The 23,852-nt window shown below is 31.3% G+C and overlaps 3 protein-coding genes and 1 pseudogene across 4 annotated transcripts; 2 read left to right on the top strand and 2 right to left on the bottom strand.

Moving 5' to 3' along the window:
• The first annotated feature begins 744 nt into the window (after positions 1 to 744).
• Positions 745 to 2,144, top strand: LOC113689131 (heavy metal-associated isoprenylated plant protein 41-like). Its single transcript, XM_027206956.1, has 2 exons — positions 745 to 947; positions 1,775 to 2,144. The coding sequence occupies exons 1-2, from the start codon at positions 745 to 747 to the stop codon at positions 2,142 to 2,144; spliced, it is 573 nt and encodes a 190-aa protein (XP_027062757.1).
• A 223-nt stretch (positions 2,145 to 2,367) lies between these two features.
• LOC113689130 (GEM-like protein 5) lies at positions 2,368 to 4,738 on the bottom strand (annotated as a pseudogene).
• Positions 4,739 to 17,308: 12,570 nt separating this feature from the next.
• On the top strand, positions 17,309 to 19,408 carry LOC113691077 (uncharacterized protein At4g26485). 2 transcript variants are annotated; one of them, XM_027209265.2, is made up of 3 exons: positions 17,309 to 17,650; positions 18,204 to 18,246; positions 18,865 to 19,408. In XM_027209265.2, exons 1-3 carry the CDS (start codon positions 17,494 to 17,496, stop codon positions 19,232 to 19,234), a joined length of 570 nt encoding a protein of 189 aa, XP_027065066.1. In that variant the 5' UTR covers positions 17,309 to 17,493; the 3' UTR covers positions 19,235 to 19,408. The 2 variants fall into 2 exon arrangements, with proteins under 2 accessions (XP_027065066.1, XP_027065065.1); XM_027209264.2 differs by having other exon boundaries at positions 17,317 to 17,650; positions 18,042 to 18,246.
• Positions 19,409 to 20,843: 1,435 nt separating this feature from the next.
• On the bottom strand, positions 20,844 to 23,302 carry LOC113689009 (GEM-like protein 5). Its single transcript, XM_027206837.2, has 3 exons — positions 22,771 to 23,302; positions 21,880 to 22,154; positions 20,844 to 21,218 (listed from the first exon to the last, which is right to left on the bottom strand). The coding sequence occupies exons 1-3, from the start codon at positions 23,078 to 23,080 to the stop codon at positions 21,009 to 21,011; spliced, it is 795 nt and encodes a 264-aa protein (XP_027062638.1). The 5' UTR covers positions 23,081 to 23,302; the 3' UTR covers positions 20,844 to 21,008.
• Positions 23,303 to 23,852: the final 550 nt, after the last annotated feature.

Genomic DNA, 23,852 nt, shown 5'->3' with positions numbered 1-23,852 from the left:
AAATCTGACTTGGGTAGGTGGTAGATACATTGAAACAAACAAAGTTAACTTATAAGAACCATAATGTATGGAAGTTGAACGTTTGTCTGCCCCCATATCTTAACTCCAACACAAATTTTTTAACATTTTGGGAATTGCAATGGGCAATGTTGATTTCAGCATATAACATTTGAGTTCAATTAAAGGGCCCTGAAATATAGAGTAGATCAGCTCTTTCCCCCCAAGCACAAACATTCAGAGGCTGACCTTTGAATTCAAGAGATAGAGAGATGAATAATAACAAGAAAAAAGAAAGATGGATTCAGCACTATAGCAGTTCGCATAAGATACTGTTAATAGGTGAAGGAGATTTTTCATTTTCTGCTTGTTTAGCCAAAGCCTTTCGCAATGCTGCTAACATGGTGGCAACATGTCTTCATACTAAAGGTGGTTTATTAGTAGTTATGGGTATTTCATTTGTTTCCATTTCTTTGTTTTTTATCTGTGATAAATTAGGGACAGAGAAACTAATGCATATACTCCTTACATCGGTCCTTTTTCTGTTTTCTCTTCAAGTCTTTGCCTGATTTTTGTTAGTTTTCAGTTATTTCTCTAAACTAAGTTTCTGAAAGCCAAAAACGATTTGGAGGGTTCAATTTAATGGGCATGCATGCATGCATGCATTAGTGATTTATCAGCAACACTGAATTTGCCTTTACTTTTAGGCATTCATTTCACATTATTTTTGTTTTTATATTAATAGAGATGTTGCCGGTGAGGCATTGGACAAGCGCAGCACATCTGCAGGAATTGGAAAAATTGGGATGCCTAGTTTTGTATGAAGTTGATGTACACAACATGAACGAGCATCCAGATTTGAAGCAAACGAAATTTGATGTCATACTATTTAACTTTCCGCACGCAGGGCATTATTCTTGGTTGCATGAAAGAGACTCCATTCTTATTCGGTAAGTGAAGATTTCCATTGATTAAGCACACAGAAGCCTTTGCAGTTGTCACCTTACTTGCTTGGAAAATTGTGATTTTTGCAGTTGTCGTATTGAATTATTTGTATTATTGTAACCAAACCTTACACTGCTATTACAGATTATTGGCCTAAATATTTTGCCCTTTCGAGATATTCGAGCTAGCCATGAAATAGACCTCCATCTTAAGCAAATAACAATGGTTTATTGTTTTTCAGATGGAATTTATCGCTCCATTTGAATTAGTTGTTTTTTAGTATATTTTTGAAATATTTTACTATAGTAGTGTATATTAAAAACTTTTACTATTGATGCTTTTTGAAATATTTAATATATTGTATGGATAAAATATTTTTTAAATTATTTTTATTTGTATATTATTATAACATTATATTTGAAAAACTTATTTTTGAAAAATAGGTCAATCTAAACGGAGCCATTATGTTAACATCAAGTAAGTTGTTTAAGTTCTGAATAAATGTACCAATGTTCAAGTAAATGTGAAGAAACAAAAGTCCCTAAGGATCGATTGGAATAGTTCATTGAGGCAAGCTACTATACAGAGTGAATATATTATATTATATTATATTATATTATCTCGTCCAATGAACAAAATGACATGGGTAACAAAAAATTCCTTAGTTGCCAAATGGCTATAAAAGGCCTCTAATTCATTGTACTTAACCGGCCATTTTTCGCCCTTTTAGTTTGATCTGCATGTAATTTTTTTTACTTAATTAGTAATCTTTGCTATTTTCTTTTCTCCACTTTCTTTTTGGCTCCTTTGGGATGGGGTGACAAAATTACAGGATGCACCAAGATCTGATAGCAGCTTACTTCAAAACAGCCAAAGAAATGGTGCAAGAAGAAGGTGAAATTCATGTAACTGTTAGGGACGATGATCCCTACAACACATGGGAAGTTGAGAAGCTAGCAGAATGTGCAGGTTTACAACTGAAAGACAAAGTTGAATTTAGACAGGAGAACTATCCGGGGTACCATAACAAGAGAGGAGGCAACATAAATTGTAACAAAAAATTTCCACTGAAAGCATGTTACACTTACAAATTCACTGTGAAAGTGAGTGCTTTGGAGAATAGTGATGGCAGCGAAGTGTATGAGAGTGCCAGCAGTGAAATCAACAGTATTATAACCACAGTGGAGGATCTACAAATTTGAGGGCATATTTAGGTTATTGCTAATAAAAGGATGGTTAATTTCTGGAAATCCTATGTTGCTATTGGCTATATCATAGACTCTGCTTCCTTACACTGATGTTATGGTGGAATTGGAAAACTTAATTAATTGTCCAAAAAGAAAAGAAGAAGATTTTCATGTATTGCATGTGGCATTTGCCCTAGTTGGGCCCTGAAATAGAACAAAAGTTTCTTCTAGCACAGTCTAAACAAACAAAACTCATACTTTATAAATTGCTCTGTAATTAGGATACAATGATACAATCCTAATAGCATCAAACAAAATAAGCGAAAGGGATAACTGCAAACAACAATATAACCATGCATATGAGGTAAGGATGCATCAAAAGTAATGTACAACACACTGGCTAGCTTGTGATAGGTATTGAAGCATTTTGATGAGCTCTGAAATCAGAAATGTTGTCTAAGAGATGAAGTGATGCTATCTCAAACTTCACGAATCCCATGAACCAGAACTCGTGTCAATCAATTGTCACAATCTGGATGTATTTTTCCGGTGGACCTTCTTTCATAACAACAGGATTTACATTCGCAATGTTTGCCAAAGGTATCATAACCTGTCACATGGATCTGTATGTCAGAGAACTGACAGTTTTTAACGGGTTTTAGCAAATTTTTGTAACTTGAAGGCAATGAGATTTCATCATCATCAGAAGTTCCATAGAAGAATCATCAACATATTTATTTCTCCAATCTTGTTTGCATCACAATAACTAGCTACTGGATTCTGTACAAAGATGTTAATGACATTTCGACTTGTATAACCAGAAATTGGTCACATAGAAAGTCTGCCAAGCTCAAATCAGCCTAATCAAATGTGACACAGTTCTGAATGGTTGAATTACCTAACCTAACAAGAATTGGTAAAAGATCAAGAATAAATACTTTGAAGATACTTTGAAGATAGTTTTGGTCATCTAAATCGTTATCTCTAGAATTATCCTGCCCAACTCGTAAAAGATCAAGAATAAATACTTCGAAGATAGTTTTGGTCATCAAAATCATCATCTCTAGAATTATCCTGCCCTGACTTGTATTGATCCTATCAAAGAGGCAAAGAACAAGAATAAACCCCAATTTATAAATTCAAGAACCAGCAAAACCTGAAACAAGCTAGTCAAACACAAAATCCAAACATTGCCCAGCATCAGAAAGTGAAAATTTTTGGGTACACAGTAAAGTTTCTGATAAACTTGGAACCTAGCTTATACTTAACCTAATCAGATCCTACCAATTAACCACAAAACAGAGTAGAGATTTACCAATTTAACAAAAAAACAGAGTAGACTCGTCACTGTTTATGACTTAAAAGCAGTATCTACCAACAGGAGTTTGTCTTTTTACCATGTAATAGTTCCAAGTTTCTTGTCCAGAAGGAGCTCTAAAGGACAAGGGACTATCACTGCAGAAGGCCACTTGAAGCGTTGACAGTTCCAGCAACAGGACCTGTTGAGGTTGAAAGGTAACAAGCAAAAGTCTTCTTCAAGCTTTCAATTCGATGTGTAGCAAAAATCTGCTTGTAAAGAGACTCAAATCCCCCTTCAGTCAATGCTTTTGTGGTCAAATTAAGTTTCTTCACGCAGTTCTTGAGACAACTGGTCCAGTTTTCACTGCAATTACACAAAGTTAAATCGTCTTTCCTTTCTACAGAAACCAATCCAAATATAACAATCTCACATGTTCCCTGCGTTTTACATACATGGAAATACACTCAACCAAAAAACAGAAAACTCTGCAGCAAAAAGTATCATCTTGTCTTAACATCGATCGTCAATTCAAGTTTTGGCATATAAAATAGTTGTCTTTATTCTAAATACGATTAGCCAAGCAATTCTAAAGTCAACATTACTAGCATGAAATGTCTAAGGTAAAGATATCAATTCAAGAAACAGAAATTTGTCTTGTAAACTAATCACATTTTCCAAAAAAAAAAAAAATGTAATGGAACACCCATAAACACGTCTTCCAACCACTTTTTTATTTTTCTAAATCAAATCTTCATCGCACAAACATGATACACCATGTCCCAAGAGCTGCCAATATATTATTTCTTTGTTAATGTGCTTCTATGAACCATCTAAAAGGAACTCTTCAATTTCAACTCCGGGAAAAAAATCCCATCATCCATATTCTCAATACCAATCAAGAAAGCCAATTCTAGATATCCATAGTAATCAATTAAGCACAAACAGAAATAAAGAAATGCCATATTGGATAATCAACTCACAATTGTACCAGATGTTCTTTGCTACAGTCTCCGCTCTATAGCTCCAACAATTGAAGATATGAACCACAGATTCCAAAGGGTTATCGCTAGGCTTTTCAACAGGCGAATAAACAACATAAGGGTGCTGCTGATCTTCAGCTCTCCATGAGGCTGCCCTTTGATTATCTGGATGAGTTGTTGGAGCTGCAGGCTGAGCCATGATGCGAGTGCCCCACTTGGCCTGATCCTCATCAATTGGCGGAGTAGCCGCCGAAGCCGCCCTGGAAGGTGGCGTAGGCTGTGGAGGAGGATGTTTGTTGCCGGATGAGCTTGCCATAGCAAGTGTTCAAAAGATTCTGTACTTCAGTTAAAACTTGGAAATTGGGGACTTTATTCTAAGGGAAAATCGTCCAAAACGTCTCTCATATTTTGTAAAATGATTTTTTTTGTCATTTATTTTTAAAAGTATAATTTTATGTCCCTTACATATTCACATCAGACAAATTTAGTCCCTAACTAGGTTTCCGATCATTTTTTGGCCGGAATCCATCATGTGTAAGGCACGTGATCATTTTTTAAGGGTAAATTTGTCAAATTATATTTTACATAATCTCATCTATAGTTCTCCATATTTTATAAAATAATATTTGTCGTCCCTCACATTTCACAAAATGATTTCTCCATCCCTCACATTTCACAAAATGAATTTCTCCATCCCTCACAATTCAAAAAATGAATATTTCCATCCCTCACTAATTATGTATGTGAGGGAAACCCTAAAAAAAATGTGTGTGAATACATTTTGTTTAAACACATGTATATATTTATTTGATTTTGTTTAATAATACGAATAACATAAATATATGTATGTGTCTATTTGATTTCACTTAACAATACGAATACCATATATTATACGTGATCATTTGATTTCATCTGTTATTAGCTAGTAAATAATCTTGCATTCATTGTCAAGTTGGCCAATAAAACTATTTTCGGTCAAAATACAATAAGAATATGCAAATTAAGGTTCTATTGGTAAATATTAGTCATAATCATACAAAAAGAGAAGATAGTCCATAATTTGGGCCCAATTACATATATGTGTTTATACTATTATTATTAAGTAAAATCAAATAGACATATATATGTGTTTAAAAAAATATATTCACACACATAATTAGTGAGAAATGAAAAATTCATTTTTTGAAATGTGAGGGATGGAGAAATTCATTTTGTGAAATGTAAGGGATGAAAAAAATTATTTTATAAAATGTGAGGGACGAAAAAATTTATTTTATAAAATGTGAGGGACGAAAAAATTTATTTTATAAAATATGGAGGACTATAGAGGAGATTATATAAAATATAATTTGACAAATTTATCCTTAAAAAATGATCATGTGCCTTGCACATGATGGATTTCAGCCAACAAATGATCGGAAACCTAGTTAGGGACTAAATTTGTCCGATGTAAATATGTAAGAGATATAAAATTACACTTTTAAAAGTGAGGGACGAAAAAAGTTATTTTATAAAATATGAGGGACGTTTTGGACGATTTTGCCTTATTCTAAAGTGGTTTAGGTAATTGGAAGGGGAAAATTGGATATATTCTTGATTCTACGAGGATTTAAAAAATTGCGTCAAATCGATTATCTCATTTTACATGTATTCTACTATTCTTTACTTTTGGATTTGGAAAATTGAAGTGGATAATTTGGGTAAAAATTGGTATAAAAATTGTTTGCAGAAAAAAAATAATAATAATTTGCTGTTTGATCAAATTACCAAACCCCATAGTTTGACGAAATTACAGTCAAACGTCATGAATAACAAAACGTTTATCAAATGGCGTCCATGTTAACTGTCATCAGAAATAGGAAGAAAAAAAAAAAAGAATCCATGTTATAGCACTTTTCTTTCAATTATTTCCTTTCCCTTTCTTTTATAAATACAATCCATGTTTTATATAATACTTACCACAGCTTAAAGCATCTTCTGAAAAATGGTCACATAGAGTTTTCTCTTATGAATTTTTTTTCCATAGACAGAAGAAACACACACACACACACACAATTAAATTAGAACGCTCAGAAAGTCATCACCAAATTGAGTCAGAGTTTTTTCTTATGAATTAACCACAAAAAATCTCATCCTTAATGCTTAAAAAAACAAAAAAAGAGATCACCCAGTGATCCATAACAATTGTACCATTTCATTTGATCTTATAATAACCAAAGCTTGATGAGATTATACATAAATGTCAACATATTAGATATTTTTACAAGGAATGTTCATATTTCGGTAAAATCTGATTGTTACAGAAAGAAAAATTAAAAATTCATCTAAGATAGGACAAAAAAATCTGAATCCATTTATAGATTAGGACATGTACACACGAAAAACATTTGAAAGATGGTTGAATAAATAATTAGCAGAATTAATAATTAGCAGAATTTGAAAGATGGTTGAATAAATAATTATTTTTGGATGAATTTAGAATTTTATAAATTGTTTAGAATTTTTGTAATATTCTAACTTTTTGTCCAGATCAATAAATTGAAAAAAAAAAAGAGAAAGATAAATTATTAACAATATATTTAGAAACCTGTTTGAGGTATTTTTAATGTGCCAAATGTTTTTTCTAATTATAACAATGTTTTCTTTTACATTCTTGTCCGGACGGTGACTTCCAAAACTACAAAAGGTCTTTCAATCTCATTCATATGTTGTAATTCTTAAGGATTTAACTTGGCATTTTATGAAAACTAAAAGTCCATAAGTAAATGGTAATTTTGAAACAGAAACATTTTATCTCTCCTAAAATGAGTTTTAAAATCATTTTTTTGGAATGAGTTGATAAAGTTGCTGAAAGTTGAAAATAAGAGAGGTAGCTGAGGTTTCTCAAAGTCATAGGTATCGAGTGATATTATTGCAAACTTGAGGAGAGGTTTCTAAAATTAACCCTAAAGCTTGTATCAGCAAAATATATGCAGTACGAAAGCTGTACCTTTTTATAAATTGAGTTGATTGCGTTGACTTCCCTTGAAAATTGGGCCAAATTATATTTCCTCTCCTGAGATTTGTCCAAATGACGTGGGAACCCTATTGTTTGTTTAATTTAGTCCAAAATAATTTAAATAGCCAAACTTTTAATAAATAAGCAATTTGACTAGCCAATTGCATCCCAACAAAATTTTTGACGAGATCATTAGTTATTTATTTATTTCCCTAACCATTTTTTAAGCTCCTTGTAGGTCACGTATAACGTAACAAAAACTCTAGCCAAATGGCAATAATAAACAATAGTGCTTTGATCATTATTATAGTTTCTTTAGACACCACTATTGCATTTTTTATATTAAAAAGGGATGATTTTAGAAACCTCTCCTAAGATTTTTGACACTTTTATTGACCTCCCCTGAGTTTTAAAAATTACACTGACCTTCTCTATTAGATTTTTCGGCCTTTACTTATATCATCAGGGTTAAAATTACTTATGTGTCCAAAGATATTGGGTTTATTACTAACATTTATTTGAAAAAAAATTATCCCATGAAGTAATCAAAAGATATAACCATGTTTAAGAGGAATAATTATTTTTTGACATGTAATTACAATAATAACTAAAATTACCATCACTCTTCCAAATTTTTTTATGTGTAATTAACAATAATAATTGCAATTGCCTCACAAAATTGCCATCTACTCTCCTGCTGCTAACTTTTTCTCTCACTCAATTGTCATCTCTTCTTTTGTTGATAACTTCTTCTTCACTTCCATCATAACATTTGAAGTACTTGTTGTCGCGCCCCATTTTTGAAAATAAAAATAATAGTGTTAGAAAAATGAGTTTTTGATTTTAAAAAATAAAGAAAAAATGCCTAAAATGGAATTTAGAGAATGCGACGGTTTGGACCCAAAATATTAATCTAAAAAGGATTTTTAGAAAAGAAGAGTCGTCATTTGGTATGGAGTTTAGGTGTGCCAAGTTATTCAAAATATATATTTTTAAAGGAGTTTAGGGTTTTAGACGACTCCAGATCTTTGAAAACGAGAGAAAAGAGTTCAGGAGTCATGGTTGAAGAACGGAAAGACAAAGATTTGATCTAAGATACCCTTTCAACCTAACTAAGACTATTTGTGAGATTTAGTAAAAAAAATTTCTAATATAACTTATAAAATTTATCATATTTGGATGCTTCTATATGGGTGTAAACCTCGACTTAGGGGTATCGAGAGGGACGAGATGTCTCTTAAAAGTTTAATTGGTATAAATCACATTAATTGTGAAACCCAAAATGATTCTTTGAAGAAATCATGAATATGCAACAGATGAAACTCAGAAAAAGAAAAATAAATAAATAAATAAATATATATATATATATAAAAGAAGGGAATACAATATAACGGGTACAGGAGACTAAGATTTGTGACACAATTTTCTCCTTATAGAGAGGTAATAGTATGCTAAGGTTAAAAAGTCATACTTACCCATTTTCCATATTCAAAGGGTGACTCTTCTAATCTAAACAAGCAAATGAACTAGATAAAATGTAAGTCTAAATGGTATGATTCATGCATATAAGAATAAGGGGAATAATACAAGAGGATATTCCATGCAAATGAAAATAACATAAAAATGGAAAAAATGAATGAAGTGCAATAAGTGTCATACAGAGTATGAATCTAGTACGTGAATGGCCTAAATGATCTAGCATTGGAGTAACTCATTTTTACAAGTTTTCACTAATGTTAGACTAGTGAAAAATCAGGAGAAAAGTCACAACTAGCATTGAAGTAGTGTAATGACGCCATAAACTCATTATAAATAAATAAATAAATCATATAAAGCATAAATAATGCAAATAAACACATAAGGCATATAGAGCACATAACACAAAAGTAAAATATTTAGATGTAAAAAAACCCTAAGAAGGCGAAGAAACACGTAAGCATCCAAGCATACAAGCATGCAAGCAAATAAGACCTAATTATTACATTTGAGAGCTCTAACTACAATCTAAGAGGGAACCTTGGAATAATAAACCTATCTATTACATTTATCTATCTAAATATATTTTCTTGGGTAAAAGGGGAAAACCTATCCATTACAATTTGGCATTAAAATGCCTTCCAAAAAAATAACAAAATTAAATAAATGAAGCTTAAAATAAATAAAATGAGTAAATAAAAGAAAAAGTATTTAAAACATGCAATCACACATAAAACGCATAGGAGCACATAAAAAAAGAGATTAAAAAATAATAGAGGATACCTCCTTTGAAGTAGTGGCTAAATGAGGTAGAGTTTGCCTTATTTATATTCCAAAATCAACAAAAGGGTCAAGGAACCAATTTAATTGATAACACTTTGAAAAAGATGTAAACACATAGCAAATTCACTTTATTATTTTAAAGAAGTATGAATGAACATAAAAAATTCCTAAAATTTATAAATTAAATGCATTTAAATGAAGCATGATTAACAATTAAAGAAGATAAACAATTGTCATTAAAAAATAATAAAGATTAGGGACCTAATTACAAAAATTGAGAAGTTTTTGAGCCAAATTACAATTCTCAAAAAATTAAGGGTCAAAAGTGCATAAAAATAAAGTTTTGGGACCAAAATACAATGAAATTAAGGAACTAACTGAAATAAATCTAAATTTTAGGGTCAAAATAAAATAATTCAAAAGATTAGGGGCCAAATTACAAAATTTGTTTAAATTTCATAAAAAATGCTGGGCTATCTTAGGGTAATTGGGCTACACCACATTGGTCAGCGAAAATTAAACTAGATCGTATCATCCCAACCCAACTTATTTTACCAGACTCAAACTTAGAGCTGTTAAACGAACCAGGTTGTTCGTTAGCTCGGTTCGTTTCGACTCGTTCGTATTCGTTAAAAACTCGTTCGAAAGCCTTAAACGAACGAACACGAACGAATTTTTGTGTTCGTTTAATAATCGAGCGAACACGAACATGCTCGCGAATTTTAACGAGCGTTCGCGAACAAGGACATAATTGTCATTTGACAAATTTTAGGGTTACTCATAAGAAATTCTAAAACATTCCCCTTCCCTTTCCGACCTTACTTTTGTTTTCCTTCCCCATTGGCTGCTGCCGAAAATTTGTACTTGTCTTATGGCTAAATTTTTATATTTGAAGGACAAATTACTTTGTTTTATTTGTTGTTTTTATGTTAATGTTGGTTATGCAGTTATTGAATAATGGAATTTAGTCATTTAGTATTTTAGTTATTTTTTAGGATGATTAATGATTTGTGTTGCATATTTAAGGCCTAGAATAATCTGGATTCGAACTTTTCGAGCGTGTTCGCGAACGGCTCATTTATGTTAAACGAGCCGAACACGAACATGAACTTTACTTAACGAGCCGAACACGAACACAGATTTAGAGTTCGAAAGTTAACGAACGAACACGAACGGAGTTCGAATCGCTTAACGAACAGAGCTCAAACATGAGATACTCGGTTCGTTTCGGTTCGTTTACAGCTCTACTCAAACTTAGCAAAATATTGGGCTTGAATTCGTTAGCCCAACCATAAACCCAAACAAAAAATAAACAAACAGCCCATTTCTTAGCCTACAAGCATAAATAATATTAACCCAACTGGCCTTGGAAGATCAAACAATAACAAACAAAAACAAAGAAAATGTGACAAAAAAAGAGAAAAATGGAGGAAGAGGATTCCAGCGGGTCGACTGGCTAGGATGACGATTCCAGTTGGTCAACTCGCCGGAATCCCGCCAAAATTTGAAAAAATTCTAGCCAACATAACTGGAATCTCACTGGAATTCATTTTTAACGGGATTTAAGGTCGGATCTTGGCATAAGCATGCTTCTCATGACCTCATGAGTTCATTTAAACATCAAACACGACCATTAAATACCACAAATTATGAGAAAAATGAGATCTAAGGTGCAAAACTTATGAAAACTCATATAATGACTTAAAATCACATGCAAAACATTAAATCAACCAAAGAAGGAAGCTATATTTACTTGAGGAAGCTGGCGAACTCGAATAGGGATTAGAAATCACAAGAAAACGTGCCGTGATTCCGAAAATGAAGCAAAAAGCTTCCTGTCGCAGAGGTTCAAGAGTTGATGATCCAACAAATTTGGGCTTGAATTTGAGGGCTTTAAAAACATTTTTTCTAGAGATTTTCAAGACGAAAATTGTTCCCCTACAATCATAAATTGTGCAGCAACAAAATCTCACAAAACGAACTTCATATGAAATCAGAAAACTCAGACAAACAAGGCTGTTCAGTCAGCTCTGGCTCAAAAATTTTTTGCAGAAAACTTTTCTTGGCTGCGTTTGGATTGAGTGTTTTTGCACCTGTTTTTGAAAAGCTGTTTTTCACATTCCAAATGCTACAGTAATGTGTATTTCAAAAACAACTTCAAAAACACCATATCCAAACAATATATCAAAAACAACTCCAAATATATTTCAATTATGTATATTTAATTTGTATATTTTAATAAGTATAATTCAATTTGTATATTTTAATTATGTATTTTAATATTTATATTTCAATTATATTTTAATATATTTTAATATGTATATTTCAATTATGTACATTATATATATATTATATTAATATAAATATATTTATTTCAATTATGTATAATATTATATATATTATATCAATTGAAATAAATATTATATATTTATATAAATACATTTATTTATATATAAATTTATAAATATATTTATTCAATTTTGTTCTATAATATATATTAATATATATTAATATGTATATTTCAATTATGTATATTATACATAAATTATATTAATAATAATGTATATTATATATATTATACATTTCTAATATTATATATTTATACATACATATTATAAATATTTTATTTTATTTATAATATATTTTTATATATTTATAATATATTTACATAAATATTATATGTTATATAAATTATATATAATATAATGTATAATATATTATACATTTATATAAATGTACATTTATACATAATATATACATATTTATGTATATTTATAATATACATTTATATTATGTATAATATATAATATAATACATTTATACATTTGTATTAATATACATAATATTAATTTTACATTTATTCATAATATTAATACATGTATACATTTATATTAATTATATTAATACATTTCTACATAATATTAATATATATTTATAATTTATACATTTATATAATATTCATTTATAATTTATACATTTTTAATAATATACACTTATACATTTAAATATACATTTATATTATGTATTATATACATTAATACATTTATATTAATATACATAATATTAATTTTACAATTATACATAATATCAATACATATATACATTTATATTAATTATATAAATACATTTCTACATAATATTAATATATATTTATAATGTATTAATTTATACATTTATAATAATATACACTTATAATTTATAATATATTTATAATATTCATTTATAATTTATACATTTATAATAATATACACTTATACATTTATAAATATATTTATATTATGTATTTTATATAATATAATACATTTTTATATTTTATATGAATATATAAATATATTTATTTATAAATATCTATAAATGTATTATAAATGCATATTTATATAAAAATATAAAATTTATAATTTATAATTTATACATTTATATAATATTTATTTATAATTTATTCATTTATAATTATATACATCTATGCATTTGTAAATGTAAATGGATTATAAATGCATAAATGTATATTTATATAAAAATATAAAAATTATAATATTCTAAAAATACTCAAAAATATGTTTCAAAAATACCTCTAAAAATAATCCAAAAAAATCTACAGTAAAAGTTTTTCATATAGTTTTTGAAAAACAACCCAAAAAACAACTAATCCAAACGGACTTGTTTTTCAGATTCAAAATGCTACAGTGGTGTTTTTGACAAACAAACCCAAAAACAGCTAATCCAAACGAAGATGTAAATGTTTTTCATATTATACTTTTCTTACTTTCTTTTTTCTCTCTTTCTGTCTCTTTTGGCCTCCTCTCCCAATTGTTTTTCTCTCCTCTCTCCTCTCACCCCCCAGATCTTGTGCAGCTACCCCCTCACTCGTTTCCCTCTATCCAGAAAACCTCAAACTCTCTTCTTTTTCTCTTTTTTTTTTCAAACCAATAAACCTTTAGATTGTAGAAAGTGATATGTGGCTAGATTTTCTTCTAGAAAATGATGATGTGTTGTTTCTTCTAACCATTTGATTAGCTATTAAAAAAGAAGATTTGGGAGAGGAATGAACTGTCTTTTGTACTAATAAATTTGGGAAGAAAGAAAGAAAGAAAAAAAAATAAAAAGAAAATGAGAAAAATTCTTGCAACTTCTTTTTACCGATTTCTGGTTTGTTGCACGGTAGAAGGATATAGCGCGAAGGACTGATTTTTTTATTTTTAAATTTTTTTTTTATGAAAGAAAGGGAAATGGACTGATGGGCCTCTTTTCTTTTCCTTCGTTTCCAGACTTCTGTTGGATTTTAACTTGGGCTTTTGGGAGTTTTGGCTTGGATTTTGTTTGGGTTTTGGCTTGGGTTTTTGTGAAGCTTTGGCTTGGGTTTTGTTTGAATTTTTTTTCCTTTCTTTTTTTCGATTGGGCGAAAAAAATGAAGGATATTTTAAAATTTCATTTCTTCTTTCTTTTCCTAACAAAATAACACAAAAAAATATTACTTAACCAATAATATAAATAAAGATACAATAAAAATCAACAAAATTTTTGGAAAAAATTTGGTGTCTACACTCGTACTATGCACGACAAAAGTATAAATTGTCTAGATTGTTTTTGCTCTCAGATATCTTCACTATAGCCTTACAATTGTAGCTGTAATATGTGTTCTTAATGGTGAAAGTCGTGGGTGAATTCCAAGATTCCACACTATGGCTTGAACAGGGCATAATTTCTACATCAAGTTTTTCATTATCAACTTCCAATATAGCACAACAGGATCACTTCTTTTCACCGCAAATATTGAAGTTCGTACCCCGAATAGAGCTAGTTGTGGAGTTTATATGTTTTTATACAAGAATAATAAAAATGTCCATTGCACAAAACTAGCCGTTGGCGTTTCTGTTGAAAGATGGCTTCAGGTTTTTGCTATAGCTTTCAAGTTTCTAAATTGCATTTTTACCTGCTGAACTTTAGTAATTGTTTTCACCTTTAATGATTTTCAATTTGTTACTAATATAATAAGCAAAAGGGCATTTGTGAAATAAAAATATTATCTCACTCATGAAAATACTACTACATTGATGGCGCTTGGACTAAATTTTTATGAAAAAAATAAAAGAAATTAGGTCAGTGTAATTTATGAAACTCAGGGGAGGCTAGTGAAAGTGCCAGAAACCTCAAAGGAGTTTTCTGAAATTATGCCTATTAAAAACCATTTTCCATATCAACGTATCAATGATCAAACTCTAAAGAAAATAAGCTATTAATTTTAAATCCCCTTTTAAGAATTAAAATTTAAAGATTTTTGTAAGAAGACAGCCATTTAAAAACAAAAAAAAAAAAAGTAAAAGTACAAGAAAGATACTTCTATAGAATTAAGGTTAAAATTTAAATGTTATATGTATTGACAAAAAACCATGTAGTTTAGCTAAGTTTTATTATTGTACAACGATTATATATTTAAATAAAATTCATAATTGTTGGATGCAAAACATTGGTCGAAAAAAATGTTGTAGCAACTAAAATAAGCCATAGGCAAGAAATTTTCTAAATTTTTTTAAACCCTTGTTTACTAGTATTTAGTAAGTGCGTATTTTTCTTTTAATTTGGGTTTCATTTTTCCGTGGGTTACATACAATATGTTTTATGTTAAATTGTATTCTTGTTGTCTTTTTATTAATTTGGACAAACCTCAAGAGGTTTTCCAGCAAAGCTTTGTCAGTTCTCTACCTTCAGTAGTGGTTTTTCATACCGTTACTCATAAGGGGTAATTAATTTGATCAAACCATAATATTCATTTTGTAATTTGCTCAAAACTTAGGGAAAGTAGATGTAACTAATTCAAATTATGCTGATAAGTACTGGTACTACCCCGATAATTTGTGATAGCGACATGTCCTATTAAAGCTTCAAGTTCACAATACTTACACAAGAAGGAAAAATTCTGGTACTATCCCGATAATTTTTGTGATAGCGACACGTCCGATTAAAGCTTCAAGTTCACAACGCTTACACAAGAAGCAAAAACAAAGGAGGGAAAAGAGCATTGCCCTTTATTCGTTTACCATTAACAAAGATCATCTCTTTCCCTACTAGCACGAAGATTCGGTGTTGGGACTCAGACACGGAATAAACTATTATTGAGAATAATTTAATGATAATAAGTTACAAGAATGAAATTAAAAGACACAAGATTTAATGTGATTGGCTTTATTATCAAGCAAACGTTCATCAAAAGAACACCTGTTCTTTATTATGAGAGAATAAATTTCATAAAAAAAATACAACTGAAATCTAAACTCAATTCTTGTATAATTTGTCTCATTTTCAAAGAGAGCCCTCTCTCACTTTTATATGAAGACTAATGGCTCTCTTGTGTGCCACTTTATATTACGCTAACCCCAACCTATTTATTGGATAGCCAAATAATGGCCAGAAATTATTTGCTTGCATCACAAATGCAATTTCCAACACATCTTTTTATCTTTTAATTACATTTTTATCTCACATACATCACATCACATCACAAACAGTGCTACAGTAATTATTCTAAATAATATTTCAAATAATCTCCTAACCAACACCCAAATAATAATAGGAAATAACTGCTAATTTTAAACTTAAACAAAATAGGAAATAAATTCTAACTTCTAAACTCATACAAATAGAAAATATTCCTTGATTCCTACTTCAAGTAACTATAACAATTAGGAAGCAAGTTACTTCCACCTAAAATAAGGAACCTGCTTAAAATAAATTAAACTAATTTCCTAATAAATATCCACCTTAACGAATACTTAATTTTTTTTAACAACCACTTGCCTTCAATTGCCAAATAATATAGTGCTGAACTACACACTTGAATCAATGTAGTTCTGATATCAAATTGATCCAATCAGCAAATAAACATGTGTATCTAGCCCGGGTCTACCGCAGGATTTTCTTCTCTTCACCACTTGCAACTTCTTTTTCCCTTTTGTAAGCTCTATTTCTAACCATTGATGCAAACAAATAGTAAAATTATCATCCTTTTTCTATCTTTAGGATTATTTCTCCATGTGTGATTTTCAAGACTCCACCTATAATGAAAAATTTATAACGGTTAGAGTCTTTTAATACATAGAAATTAGATTCTTTTATTTCTTTACAACATACGTGATACCATCCAAAGAATGGATGAAGTTTCAACCACTAAAGTTGCGAGAACATCTTCATTATTTCACATCCAAAGTCGATATTAGACTCCACTTTTTCTTTAACTCTTGAATTACTTATCTAAACTTATCGTCAAGTATCTCCATGCTTTTTTCTTCCCATCCTTCACCTTCAATACTTCTTACCAAACCTTTGAAACAAGGATGTTACCTATTAATTGTTGTATTGGTCGTAACCACCAACCCACTTGATCTCAATAATAAACTAGGATCTAACCATGAACATCCATGGTTTAATGTGGTTTCTTTATTATGAGGGAATAAATTCTATATAAGAATACAACTTGAATTGAAACCCAACTCTTGTATAATTTCTTTCACCCCCCAACAACCTCTCACACTTCATGTAAAGATTACATGACTGTCTTGTATGCCACATTGTAGTATGCTAACCCTCACCTATTTGCAAGTAACTTTACTTGACCAACACCCAATTAATAGTAAGAAATAACTACTAATTCCTAACTTATACAGAATAAGAAATAATTTCTAATTCCTAAACTCATACAAAGAGGAAATATTCCTTACCTATTACTTCAAATAACTAAAATTACTTTCACACAAAACAAGGAATTTACCTACAAGAAATAAAGCCAATTTCCTAAAATTCAAAGGCTGATCTTTGAACTTGAGAGATTTAGAGATGAAAAATAACGAGACAAAAGAAAGATGGATTCAGCACTACAGTAGTTCCCATAAGATATTGCTAGTAGGTGAAGGAGATTTTTCATTTTCTGCTTGTTTAGCCAAAGCCTTTGGCAGTGCTGCAAACATGGTGGCAACATGTCTTCATACTGAAGGTATTTTATTAGTAGTTCTCTGTTTCCATTTCTTTGTTTTTTATGTATGATAAATGAGGTACAGAGAAACTATTTCCCAAGAACATATGCATATACACCTTTCGTTCGTCTCTCTCTCTCTCTCTATCTCTTCCAACTCGTAATCTGAATTTTTATTAGTTTTCAGTTAGGTTTTAAGATCAACATGATCCTCATGTATCTTATTTTGATCTAAATCCAATTAAACTGTTTAGCGGGTTTGATTTTGTGGCACCATGTATAGGACAAAAACCTGTCCATTGTGTGAATTCATCTTGACTAATGGCATCCATGCATTTCTGGTTTATAAGTGAAATTCGTTTCACATTTTTTATATATGCATTTCTTATACAAATTTGTTTTATTTTAAAAGCGATGTTGTGGGTGAGACATTGGACAAGCACAGCACATCTTCAGGAATTGAAAAGATTGAGAGGCCTTGTTTTGTATCAAGTTGATGTCCACAACATGAACGAGCATCCATACCTGAAGTACATGAAATTTGATGTCATACTATTTAACTTTCCCCACGCAGGGCATTATCGATGGTTACGTGAAAGAGACTCCATCCTTATTCGGTAAGTGAAGATTTCTATTGATAAAGCACACAGAAGTCTTCTGCAGTTGTATATTGACTTGCTTGAAAAATTGTAAAATTTTGTAGTTATTGTATTGAAGTACTAGTGTTGTTGTAAACCAAACCCTATACTGCTATTCTAGATTATTGGTGCAAGTATCCCTTCGAGATATTCAAGATAGCTCAGAAAATAGACCTCCAGCTTAAGAAAATAATAATGTTTTATTGTTTCTCAGATGGACTATATATTGTTGATGTCATATTAGTTGTCTAATTTCTGAATTTATGTACCAATGTTCAAGTGTTGTGAATTAAGAAACAAGGAAACAGAAAAAAACCTCAAGGGCTGAAATAGTTCATTGTGGCAAGTTACCATACAGAGTCAATGTATTATCTTCTCCAATGAACAAGGTGATTAAGGATGACAAAAATTCCTTAGTCGCCAATTTAAAATTGTGAAATGGCTATAGAAGGACTTTAGTTCATTGTACTTGACCAACCATTTTTTGCCCTTTGAGTTTGATCTGCATGTAATTTGTTTACTTAATTAGTAATCTTTGCTATTTTCTTTACTCCACTTTCTTTTTGGCTCCTTTCGGATGGGTTGACAAAATTACAGGATGCACCAAGATCTGATTGCAGCTTACTTCAAAACAGCCAAAGAAATGCTGCTAGAAGAAGGTGAAATTCATGTAACCGTTAGGGATGATTATCCCTACAATAGATGGGAAGTTGAGAAGCTAGCAGAATGTGCAGGTTTACAACTGAAAGACAAAGTTGAATTTAGAAAAGAGAACTATCCGGGGTACCAAAACAAGAGAGGAGGCAACATAAATTGTAACCAAAGATTTCCACTGAAAGCATGTTACACTTACAAATTCACTTTGAAAGTGAGTGCTTTGGAGAATAGTGATGGCAGCGAAGTGTATGAGAGTGCCAGCACTGAAATCACCAGTATTATAACCACAGTGGAGGATCTACAAATTTGAGGGCATATTTAGGTTATTGCTAATAAAAGGATGGTTAATTTCTGGAAATCCTGTGTGGCTATTGGCCATATCATAGACTCTGCATCCGTACACTGATGTTATGGTGGAATATGTAAATTGGTATTGGAAAACTTAATTAATTGTCCAAAAAGAAAGGAAGAAGATTTTCATGTATTGCATGCAATGTTTTAAAAGTCGGATTGAGGATTGACCCGATTGAGTGATCGGTCCAATGTTATTGGTTCAACCAATTCAACTGATTGGATCACTAATTTTTTATATTTTTTATTGTTTTAATATTCATATATATATATATATATATATGCCCACCATAGCTTGTGTACCTTAGAGTAAATTTGCCATGCATTTAGTTGACTTGTCAATTGAGTCTGATCCAATTTAAAAAGGCTGAACCCATTCCATAGAGCGTCTTGACTGTTCATGTCCTATTAACAAGTTAACCCATCATTTACTACTAGAAAATGCGAGGGATTTGAAAAATAAGGAATGAGTTAGCAAAAAATCCAAACAAAATTTAAACACATTAGAAATTTGAACACTAAAAATATTCAAAAACACCAAAAGATTTGAAATTTTCCAAGGATTTTTAGAGAAATTCAAAAATTATGAATACATCAAATAGAGAAAAAAAAATGTCACTAGAATTCCTAAAACAACACATAAAATGTAGAAAAACTAGAAAAAATTTCTGCCCAAATTTGTCAAACTAAAACAATCAAACATGATTACCCAATTATCACTTTCTCAACTGAACAGAACAAGAAAAGAGACTAAATGTAACTCCAAAAGAAGAAAATTTTTTGAATCATTGTTAAAATGGGCAACCATTCCCAAAAATACAAAAAGACAAAAAAAAAAAGAAAAAAAAAAACTTTGAACCACAAAAGAAAGGAAGAAACTGACAAATAAATAGAAAAAAAAAACTTGCACAGACCTTTACACATGAAAAGTAAACTCTTATCTGACTTCTTATGTAGGTAAGTTATGGAGTTTCAGTTTTGGATCGAAAAAGATAATAGACTAGAAAGAAGAGAAAGAAGTGGAGATTAGAGAGTTTTCGACAAACTCACAAAAGAAGATATAGTTTGGAACTTTGGAGAAGAGGAAGAAGGGTGACAGCTGTCTTTTTTTTTTTTTTTCTAGAGTTTGCTAGTTTGTTGCTTTTAATATGAATGAATGTCAATAAGTTCGGTGGGTCAAGTGAGGAAGAATACTCAAAATTGGATTCAACCCATTAATCCACAATTTACCGGTTTTAATGGATTTGCTAGTTCTCAATGGTTTTTAGTCCATTCCAACTTTAGCTTCCAACCAGACCAATTCATGGCTTAACCGGTCGAATTGGTTTGCTTTTAAAAACACTTTTGGGTCAAATGAGGAAGAGTACTCAAAATTGAATTTAATCGGTTCATCCAGATTTTACCAGCTTTAATGGATTTACCAGTTCTCAATGGTTTTTAGTCCATTCTAGCTTTAACTTTCAACCAGACTGATTCGTGGTTCAATCAGTTGAACTGATCAGTCCGGTCCAAATTTTTTGCATGTCTCATTTGCCCCCATTGCACCCTAAAACAGAACTAGCAAAGTCTAAACAAACAAAACTCATTCAACTTTAAACTGCTCTGTAACTAGGACACAATGACACACTCCTCATAGTATCAAACAAATGAAACGAAAGGAATGAAAGCAAACAAACCAAAAAAAAACCACGCATATAAGCTAAGGCCATATCAAAGGTAAGTACAACACACTGCTAGCTTGCGATGGGTATCGAAGCATTTTGACGAACTCCGAAATCAGAAACGCTGTCTAAGAGATGATGCGATGCTTTCTCAAAATTGACAAATCCCATGAACCAAAACTCGTGCCCATCAATTGTCACAATCTGAATATATTTTTCTGGTGGATTTTGTTTCATCACAACAGGATTCACATTCGCAATGTTTGCGAAAGGTATCATAACCTGTCAAATGGATCCGTATGTTAGAGAACCGCCAACTTTTAACAAGATTTAGCAACTAAAGTAAGTAGATTTCATTATCATCAGAAGAACCATAGAAAAATCATCCACATATCTATTTTTTGATCTTCTTTGCATCACTATCATTAGCTACTGCATTCTGTAGGATGGTATTAATGACATTTGAACTTGATACCGCTAGAAATTAGTCATGTAATGAGTCTCACAAACTCAACGAGTCTAATAAAGTCAAAGAGAAAATACCTAACGTGACTGAAATCAGTACCAAAATCAAGAAAAAAAAGCTTGAAGATAGCTGTTAATCATCATCTCTACAGTTGTAAACAGGCTCATTTTAATTCTACCAATCGAACAATAATAAACCTCACTTTGTAAATTCAAGGTCCAGCCAAACATGAGACAAACTACACAGACGCAAAATCCAAACATTGCCTTGGCAACATTCAGAAAAAGTGAAAATTTTGCGGGTAAGCAGTAAAGGTTTTGATAGAGTCTGAACCTGGCTCGTATTCAAACTAATGAAATCGTACGAATTGACCAAAAAACAGAGCAAACTCCCACCAATAAAGAAAAAAAAAGAGTAGACTTCTGAATCTTTTGTGACCCGAAAGTAATTTCTACAGACAGGAGTTTGTTCTTATACCTTGTAATAGCTCCAAGTTTCTTGGCCAGAAGGAGCTCTAAAGGACAAGGGACGATCACTGCAGAAGGCCACTCGAACTGTTGACAAATAAAGAGTTCCAGCAACAGGACCTGTTGAGGTTGAAAGGTAACAAGCAAAGGTCTTCTTCAACCTCTCATTTGGATCTGTAGCAAATATCTGCTTGTAATGAGACTCAAATCCCCCTTCAGTCAACGCCTTTGCTGTCAAATTAAGTTTTCCCCATGCAGTTCCAGAAACCGATGGTCCAGTTTTCACTGCAATTACACAAAGTTAGCCCCTCTTTTCCTTTCTCCATAATTCAATAATGGCAACACAACCAATCCAAATATAACAATCTCACATGTTCCCTGTATTTTACACAAATGGCATAACACAAACAACTAAAAAGCAGAAAACTCTGCAGCAAAATGAATCATCTTATTCATGTATCAACATCACTCCTCAATTCTAGTTTTGGAATATAAAACCATTATATTTATTCTCAATATGATCAGTCATGCAATTCAAGAGTCAAAACTGCCAGCATGAAATGTCTAAGGTAAACATATCAACTTAAGAAACAGAAAATTGTATTGTAAACTCATCACTTAAGAAACAGGAGTTTGTTTTCTAATTCAACTTTTCATTGCACATCCATGATACATCATATCCCAAGAACTGCCCAAGTATTTTTTTTTTTTACTTAATTCTTCTAAATACAACCCAAACAGAACTCCATAATTTCAATTCTGGGAATAAAATCCCATCATCCATTTTCTCAATACCAATCAAGAAAGCCAATTCAAGATATCAATAATAATTAATCAAGCACAAACAAAAGCAAGAGAACAAAAAGAAAGAAAGAAATGCCATGATGGACGATCAACTCACAATTGTGCCAGATGTTCTTTGCTACAGTTTCAGCTCTATGGCTCCAAGAATTGAACATATGAATCACAGATTCACAAGGGTTCTCGCTAGGCTTGTCCACAGGTGAGTAAACAACATAGGGGTGGTGCTGATTGACCCATGAGGCGGCCCTCTGATTGTCTGGATGAGTTGTTGGAGCTGCTGGTTGACCCATGATACGAGTGCCCCACTTGGTCTGATCCTCATCAATTGGCGGAGTAGCCTCCGGAACCGCGGTGGGAGCTGGCGTAGGCTGTGTGGGAGGATGGTTGTTCCCGGAGGAGTCTGCCATGAATTTACGACAAGATTCTGAAGAAAATGTTCCAAAGATTCTGTACTTTAGTTATGGACGGTCGAAACTTGGATATGGGAACTTTATTCTAAAGTGGTTTTGGTAATTGGACCTTTCGGTGATTTATAGACGGAAGATTGGGGAATTTGGATATAAAAAAATTGGGTCAAATCAATTATCATTTTACACGCATTCTTTACTTTTGGATTTGCAAATTTGTGCCGAATAAACTACAAATATCATATCACTATGATGTATGAACAAACACGAAGCTTCCAGAAGAAATAATGATCCAGTTTTGATTAGTTCAGACGTCACAGTCATATCTTACTAAACACTCATCTTAATTTCATAATCACAGAAGCAAATGATATCGGTGCAAAAATTGTTTGGGTTAATTTGTAGTTTGATCAAATTACGAAACCTACCTTGTAATTTGACTAAATCGCAGTCGAACCTCAAAAATAGCAAAACATTTATCATATGGCCCTTCACGTTAACTATCATAGGCAGTATCTAAATTTACACCCTCTCAGACCGTGTCCAACCCTCAGTTATTTTGATAAAAGATTTTGCTCATTTGGTCTCAGAGCTCATTATTGCTTAGTTTTCTGATAAAAAAAATACATGCCAACCTCAGTTGCCCGTAATAACCAACGCAAAGCGGAACACTCAAATTTCATTCGGTTGTAAGTGCAATCAACCTATTATTAAAAATATGATAGCTCTTGGATAAAGATATTCATTGGTGAGTAAAACCAATTATATATCA

This window comes from Coffea arabica, chromosome 5c, assembly GCF_036785885.1.
Source record: "Coffea arabica cultivar ET-39 chromosome 5c, Coffea Arabica ET-39 HiFi, whole genome shotgun sequence".
In the NCBI taxonomy this organism is placed as follows: Eukaryota; Viridiplantae; Streptophyta; class Magnoliopsida; order Gentianales; family Rubiaceae; genus Coffea; species Coffea arabica.
Note: the sequence above shows the minus strand (reverse complement) of the source record. Positions and strands in the feature narration are given on the sequence as shown.

Excerpts from the sequence above, each read along its gene's own strand:
- LOC113689131 (XM_027206956.1), top strand. The coding sequence starts at position 745 with ATGTTGCCGGTGAGGCATTGGACAAGCGCAGCACATCTGCAGGAATTG. Across the intron at positions 948-1,774 it reads AGAGACTCCATTCTTATTCG|GATGCACCAAGATCTGATAG; the intron begins GTAAGTGAAGAT and ends ACAAAATTACAG.
- LOC113689009 (XM_027206837.2), bottom strand. The coding sequence starts at position 23,080 with ATGGCAGACTCCTCCGGGAACAACCATCCTCCCACACAGCCTACGCCA. Across the intron at positions 22,155-22,770 it reads AAAGAACATCTGGCACAATT|TGAAAACTGGACCATCGGTT; the intron begins GTGAGTTGATCG and ends GTGTAATTGCAG. Across the intron at positions 21,219-21,879 it reads AAACTTGGAGCTATTACAAG|GTTATGATACCTTTCGCAAA; the intron begins GTATAAGAACAA and ends TCCATTTGACAG.
- LOC113691077 (XM_027209264.2), top strand. The coding sequence starts at position 17,494 with ATGAAAAATAACGAGACAAAAGAAAGATGGATTCAGCACTACAGTAGT. Across the intron at positions 17,651-18,041 it reads AACATGTCTTCATACTGAAG|CGATGTTGTGGGTGAGACAT; the intron begins GTATTTTATTAG and ends TTATTTTAAAAG. Across the intron at positions 18,247-18,864 it reads AGAGACTCCATCCTTATTCG|GATGCACCAAGATCTGATTG; the intron begins GTAAGTGAAGAT and ends ACAAAATTACAG.